The sequence below is a fragment of the Gopherus flavomarginatus genome, chromosome 5 (assembly GCF_025201925.1).
Source record: "Gopherus flavomarginatus isolate rGopFla2 chromosome 5, rGopFla2.mat.asm, whole genome shotgun sequence".
Lineage (NCBI taxonomy): Eukaryota > Metazoa > Chordata > Testudines > Testudinidae > Gopherus > Gopherus flavomarginatus.
Genome location: NC_066621.1, coordinates 46,775,647 through 46,782,887, shown reverse-complemented (window position 1 = coordinate 46,782,887; position 7,241 = coordinate 46,775,647). Strand labels below are relative to the sequence as shown.

The following is a 7,241-nucleotide window of genomic DNA, read 5'->3' as shown; positions in this document are numbered from 1 at the left end:
GTTGCATTGGGCAATTAATCAAGTGCTCCTGTGTATTTGGTAACTTCAGGCAAGAGTGAGCTGGCATGGTGAAAGGAAGCAGATTGTAGGGAAGGCCTGTTTCAGATATCTGCCCCTTTTACAGCTGGCCCTTTCTGTCTGGCTCTGGGGGTTTGGAGCATCGCCAAGATGCAGATGGGCCATCCCTAGCCATTTTGGTGCCCTACGCAGCCCTCCTTTGAGGGGGCGGGGTTGCCCCAGGCCTCGGGGGGCAGAAGCAGGCTTGGGGGGCAGGGGCAAACCACCCCCCAGCACAAGCTGGCGGCGCATCTGGAAGCCACGGAGCGGGCTGGGGCCGGGTTGCTCCATTTCCCACCACCCAGTGAGTGCAGGGTAAGCTGGACCCCTTCTGCAGTCCTCAGGGGAAGGGGTGGAGTGTGGGTGGGGCAGGGATGGGAATAGCTGGGACTGGGGCAGAGCAGGGGTGGGGGTCATGGGGAAGAGGTGGAGCAGCTCGCAGCCTGCAGGTGCCGCCCCCACAGTTCCCATTGGCTGCGGTTCCAGGCCAATGGGAGCTGCAGAGCCGACACTCTGGGTGGGGGCAGCATGTGGAGCCCCTCTGGCCACGCCTCCACCTAGGAGCCGAGGGACATGTCGCCGCTTCCAGGGAGCCGCACAGAGCCAGGTAGGGAGTCTGCCAAACCCCTCCCCCCCAGCAGCAGCGGGGGTCCTGGGCTGTGTGCTGCCCTCCCTAGTACCAGTGGGGGTCCCAGGGTCCCCCCCCCGCCAAGCACCCAAGTTTTAGTTAGGGGTATATAGTACAAGTCATGGACAGGTCACAGGCTGTGAATTTTTGTTTACTGCCCATGACCTGCCCATGACTTTTACAAAAAATACCTGTTACTAAAACATAGCCTTAGCAATGGAGCCTCTCTTAGATACTTTGATCATACCTTTCCCTTGATTTTATCTTGTAATGCCTCATCTGTGAGAGTTGTGACAGTGATTTCCCATAATTTGCTTGATGTGTCAGAATACTCCACTGCATAAACCTCCCACTCCTTGTCCAAGACAGAAAAATGATATTGGTGAAAGAAACATTAGTGTTTTGGGATTCTCATATTTCATGATTATTGGTAGAAAACTTATACTCCTCATTGGCCACAGACTCTTTGTCAGAATCTGCAAGCTCAGGACAGGGATACCTCTCCACTGCCTGCTGTGCTCCTCTAGGTTTGGGCATCATTAGCATCAATCTGCTTGTATGAAATGCAGTACATCTGAAGCTCTGCACTTACAAATACAGCTATACTCTCCAAATGGCCTCTTCTGGAGGTGAAAGAGGTTCTTCCCTCCAAGTATCAGAGGATGCAGTTTGGATCCAGATCCTAATTTTCCCGCAGTTTGGGCTCTTTCAGAAGTAGGTTTTGCACCATTTCTAGTTTTGATTGATCATTATGCTGAAGTGGTCTCACTTTTGATCATTACTTGCTGACAAACAAGAAGAAACAGGCTACCCACAGCTCTACTGTTGCTGTACATCGACAGGCTTGCTGCAACAAAACGTTTGAAAAACCAGCCATCTGCTCCCAAATTCTCCTTTTCGCTCATATCAAGTTAAGAGCAAGAAAGCATTATAATTTAACTATTTTAATAAATCTTAAAACAGTGCATGGTTATATCATTTTATCCTTAGTTCAATCACATTCATGTACATTATAGTTTTATCTGCAGACAGTACAAATATATCAGATGCATAGTTCATATGGATACTAAACCTATGATGTGGTTTAGCATTTTAATAGTTGCTGTCAGCTTTGGCAACAATTCTTTACAGAACTGTTGAATGGACTGCTAATATAAATCCAAATAATTGTAATTGTGGGTAATTTTGTTTCCTTTATACATAAAGAGAAAAATGGTGTGTTATGGTTCTTAGCTCACCTTTTAGTTTATTTTTGTTTTTTTAGAATTCATTTAACCTGCCATCCTTAAACCGCTGTTATCATTTTCCAGTATTAATGCTTGCTTTCCCTCTACCCCAGTCAAAAGCTGATGGTTCTCTAGAAGAATGATCTCTTTCATTCCTCCCTGAACCAAATCAGTGCCCTTTTCAAATTCCAGCTACCTTGGTAAGTAACTGCTGATGTGGGAAAGAATATTATCCTCACAATCTAGTGTCTTCTCTGCACTGGTGATTTTCTCTAACTGTTGCTCTGTCATTATTTTATCCCCACTGGTGCTTATGATTGTATTGTCTAAGGCTTTATTTAAAAAAAAAAATCATCCATTTAGAAACATGTTACAAAAAACCAAATAATGCATCGGTATTCTTTTAATATCGAAACCAACTCCCGCACTTACTCCTCCATTTACAGGTACATACAGTTCAGTATGATGAATCATTCTGTATTTGATTAAATATACAAGCATGGGCCCCTTCCTGCAAAGGCTTATGCGTGTGCTTAACTTAATGCATGGTGAGTATTCCCACTGAAGTCAATGTGTGTAAACTCAGTGTAAAGTCCACACTAGTGTAAGTCTTTGCAAGATCAGAGCGAGAATTTCCATTAACCAAAGTTAATGTGGATAAAGGAAAGAATAGATCAAAGTTACTCCAGTTTTATTATTACCATCTCAGACAATGAGCAGTACCTGTAAATTTATGTATCCTTCCCACTTTGTAAGGCTGGTGAAAAAGTAAGGAAAAGGTGTATATGTTTGTTGACTGGAAATGTGCCAATTTCACTGTGCATGCTAAAATCCAGGAAATGTATTTTATACTTGCTCTGATTTTTAAAATGTGTTGTTAATTTATCACTTCACAATTACTTGATTATACGTTACTTTGGGCAGGGACCTTGGCTTCGTCATTTATATATACATAATCTCAAAGCCTGTCAGTGCAATATAGATATTTAACAGCATTAGGAAAAACAGGAAGTAAAGTACTAATAAATGTATTTGCTAAATTAAGCAATTTTTCAGACTTTTTTTCCAAATATTTTTTTAATTGTGTGTGAAATGGCCATCCCAACTTCCATTTAATTTCCTAGATGTTCACTCTTTGTGCCAGATTGTTATATTAATAAAGCAGAGCACAGGGCTACATGGATAGGGAATGGGGAGTAAGTTTTATAGGTTTATCTTCTGATTGTTGAAGTCTTGGGTTTGACAATATTGTGGTTTGCTGGTTGGGATCAATGCCAAGTCAAACTGCTGCATAGTCGCACTAGCCCGCATCCACTGGTAGCCATTGTGTGGGTGAATGTAGTTGGACACAGCTTCCCAATTGGCAAATTCAAATTATTTAAGGGTACTACTCACTGCTCTTTAGTGTTTAATTAAAACACTCCCTGTCCCTCAAAGAAAGCAGTAGCTTTATGTATATATATTTAAACAGGGTGATCCAACCCTAAAATCTGTTACACACTGTTGTAATTTCATCTTCAGATACAGACAGGCCCAGCCCTTGTTTTAAAATGTTTAAGGTTTGAGAGGAGCACAGGGGTAGAAGTGTGGGAGGAAACTTAACTGCTGCTGGGCTTTCATGAACAGGGAAACTCGGGATACTGTTGCTTAGTGTTTCTGCCACAGACAAGAAGGAAACAAGGGGAAAAAAAGCTGTAGCCTTTATGGTACAGAAACTCTAAGCATTCAAGCAGTTCTTTGTTGGGAGAATTATTTCTAGCCTTCTTTTTAGAGCTTTATCAGATCAATGGAGAGCCATATAGCAGTATATTATGAGGTTCTGGGTGTGTGTGTGTGTTTTTTTTTTAAACTTGAATCCAGCCTTGCCTCGTACATTTAGAATCCCATGAATTCAGATCCTGCTCATGCTCTGGACTGCATACACACAAAATTTCTGTATAAAATATATAGATATAAAAATAATATTTCATGCAATACTAAAACTTCTCTCCCAGCATGATAGCATATTGGTGAATGAGTATCCTCCTTATCAACAGTGTTCCAGGAATTGTCAGTTTGCTGGCAGTTATTCTGGTAGGTGATGGTCTGTAGTCTCTTTCATTTTGATCAGGGATCGGTGCTGTTATTCCCTTTTTCTGCATGACTATGACTAATAGTTGAAAAAAGCAGATAGAACTTTAAAGAGCAGAATCACTCCTCTCTTGGCGACGTTTCATAATTTCTTGAAGCTCTGAATCCCCTCCGCATTTCTGGAAGGGCAACAAAGCATAAAGAGTTTGAACCTCAAAAAGCAGCTTACAGCTTATCCTAAATAAGTGATATAGAATGCTGTCAAAGTGGAGCTGCTTTCAAGGAGATAGGGTATAAGTTAATAGGCCAGATCTTTCCATTAAACTAGGTTGATTTGCACCAGCTGAGGATCTGGCCCAGTGTTTCTAAATTGTAGTTTTCACAAGATTTCTATTGTTTTTATGCTAAAACGAGTGTTCAGCAGGCCTCTTATCTTGGTTAATATAACCGTGTTTCTTAAAATGCCGTTTTAATAGAGCTTGCTAGTATTTTGTGCTACTGGGTTCCATACTAATAGGATTTTGTGGGAAAACTTCTTACCTCCAGGAGAGATTTTTGCACTGTAATTTTACTGTATACCCTGCCTCCTTCATGACACACTTTCTTCAATTCCTCCTTATTCAGAGAGAAAAGCTGGGCCCCTGTAAGTATGCCAAGATGTTCCACAGTCCTAGAAAAACACAGGTAATGAAAGGCACGTAATACAAATGGGTCAAAAGGAGAAAAATGGAGTGAGAAGTCTATGAAAGTTTACTCTATTATGGCAGTGTCCACTCCATGAGTAGTCAACACATGAGATTAGGCTCTGTCTCCATATATATTTAATATTATTATGAAAAGTTAGCAGCCCATATTTAGTTATTATATACTTAATTATAATCTCTAGGTAAGAGGTGTTTAGGAATTACAGCCCAGACATGGGATCCAGTTCTAACCCTAGTTCTTATATTGACTCGCTCTGCAGTCTTGAGCAAGTCACTTGAGACCAGATTTTTAAAGGTACTTAGGTACCTAAAGGTATAGATGGGATCTAGTGAGATTTTCTGGAACTACCTAAGCTACTAACTAACTCCTATTGATACTAAATAGAGTTAGGCAACTGAACTTTTTCAATATCCTGCCAGGTGCCTCTCTATCTCTATGCATCTAAATACCTTTAAAAATCTGGCCCATAACTTTTCGGTGCCCCAGTGTTCCCATCTGTAAATTAACTACTTTTGCAAAGTCCTTTTGGATTCTCAGCAGTAAGGGTTAGTTAAAAGGAAAACACCTGTCATCCAGGGTCGATCCTACTGGGAGATGCTAACTGGGTTCTGCTAACCACAGGTGGCTTGCTTGATCCACCTTGGATATAAGGGAGGTGGGAGTGCTCCCCTGAAGAGGTGGTGTAGAGATTGAACAGTCCTCAGGGAGGAACTTTAGAAGTAGTCACATCTAGAGAGAAGACACCGGCTGGTATTTGTGTTACATTGATTGTCTCTTTGTCAGCAAAACAAAACCCCTGGGAGTAGTTTGGACTCTGTACTGACTGTGCGTACTGACTGTGTTAAGAGCAGGGTAGAAGTGTCGCTTGCTCACAGGCTTTATAAATTAAACAAACATAAGCATCCTGTAATCCAGTAAAAATGTCAAAAGCCTCCTTCTTCCCCCCTTTCAATGAAAGTTCAGCATCTCACATAGCAGCTGTGCAGATTTACCCTTTGCTGAAGGAATTTGCTTCCAGCCATGCTTTGACCTCTTCAGCGCTTGACTCAAACGTCAGGGGCACGCCAACTTGCTGCGTCTTCTCCACCTTAAAGTTTCTTTGGTGGGGCTGAACTTTACTAGTTGTGATCTTCTTCAGCAGCTCATCATTCACCTCATCCATATGATGGATAAGTTCTGGAAAATGAAGCACACTTTCAGGTGACAAATTAGAGACCGGAGGTGAAATTCTGTCTTAAATCACAACTAGTGAAAATCAATGGGGTTGCATAAGATGTAAATAAAGGCAGAATTTGACTCTGCAGCTCTATTAACTCTGTAAAAAAACATGCTCAAGATAGGAAATCAGGAAAACTTAATCATGTGGTTAACTTTAAAGAAGGTGCTTAAGTGCTTTGCGGGGTGGGCGAGACATGACATTTTGATCATGAAACCTGCTTCAGGAACAAAGTGTAAAGGAAACATTTGATGTGCCATCACTTTAGTAGTAACATGCTGAACCAACTGTAGGGTTCTCTCATGCCCCACAGGCCCCAAAGCTGGCGCCTATCTTTTCAAATTTCTTTTTCAGTTTTTGAGGTCTGAAAACCTTCTTCCGTGCTTTTAAATGCTGTATTTCCACAATATCTCTTCCGAGGGAGGGAATGCAAAATAACAGCCAGACACAAGTCCTTGTAGCAGTTTTAGGCGAATTTTAGTTTTCAGAAAGCTAATTGAGAACCAGTCATAGGGTCACTTGCTCCTAAGATGAGTGAGTGGTTGGGTGCAGGTATTGTGTCCATGAATCCTGCAATGCAAAATCCTAGCCTAAGTTCTAAAGCAACTCCTGGAGGGCTAATTGGAGAGTCTTGGAATAGTTGGTGATCCTGAGAGCAAGGAGACAGACAGCAGAGACGGCATTGTGTTATGTAGTTACTAGCCACCATATCAGGACTGGACATTAATGACATGGACATAGGGTAAATCCATCCTCCTGTGTCTTACCTGTCTCTAACTAATAACTGAGGGATCTGTCTCTTTTTTTTTTTTACATGGTGGTAATAATTGAATGGCGTGTATTCAGTTCTCATTGGAACAAATTGTTGTGATGAGATTTCTAGTTCACAACATGATTGTCATTATTAAAGCTGTATAATTTCCAGTTGGTAAAGAAACTCTTCTCTTTCATGGTACATAATGACAAACTTGATGGGGAACGATTAAATTTTATTTCATAAGTGTGTATTCTAAGGGGCAATATAAACCGGGGCAATATAAACCAAGCCATGATTTGTAAGGCGTGAGAAAAATGAACACATACCCGTAGACCACCTTACTTTTAGCTGGCTGGAGCTTTACTTTACTAAAGTCAGAACTGGTTGGGAAACTATTACTGAAAAGTGCTTGGTGGAAAATTCCAAAGAGCAGGATGATTCCTTTTGGAGCCAGAAGTCCAGCACGCTTTTAAAGTGATGACATTGTACATATATGACAATTAAAGAAGACCGGGGTTGTTTATTTTGCAATAACCACACACAGAATGCATGGGAGTGTGATGAGTACTACAGTTTTAGTAC

General features: G+C 41.4%; 1 protein-coding gene across 3 annotated transcripts in view; it reads right to left on the bottom strand.

The window, feature by feature from the left end:
• Positions 1-1,613: 1,613 nt before the first annotated feature.
• The window catches only part of EPS8L2 (EPS8 like 2), a 134,701-nt gene continuing 129,073 nt past the window's right edge, over positions 1,614-7,241 (bottom strand). For all 3 annotated transcript variants that reach the window (XM_050952855.1, XM_050952853.1, XM_050952852.1), the window contains exons 19-21: positions 5,679-5,862; positions 4,522-4,651; positions 1,614-4,160 (exon numbers count right to left, since the gene is read on the bottom strand). In XM_050952855.1, the coding sequence (XP_050808812.1) occupies positions 4,089-4,160; positions 4,522-4,651; positions 5,679-5,862 (386 nt within the window). In that variant the 3' untranslated portion in view covers positions 1,614-4,088. The remainder of the gene's footprint in view (positions 4,161-4,521; positions 4,652-5,678; positions 5,863-7,241) is intronic.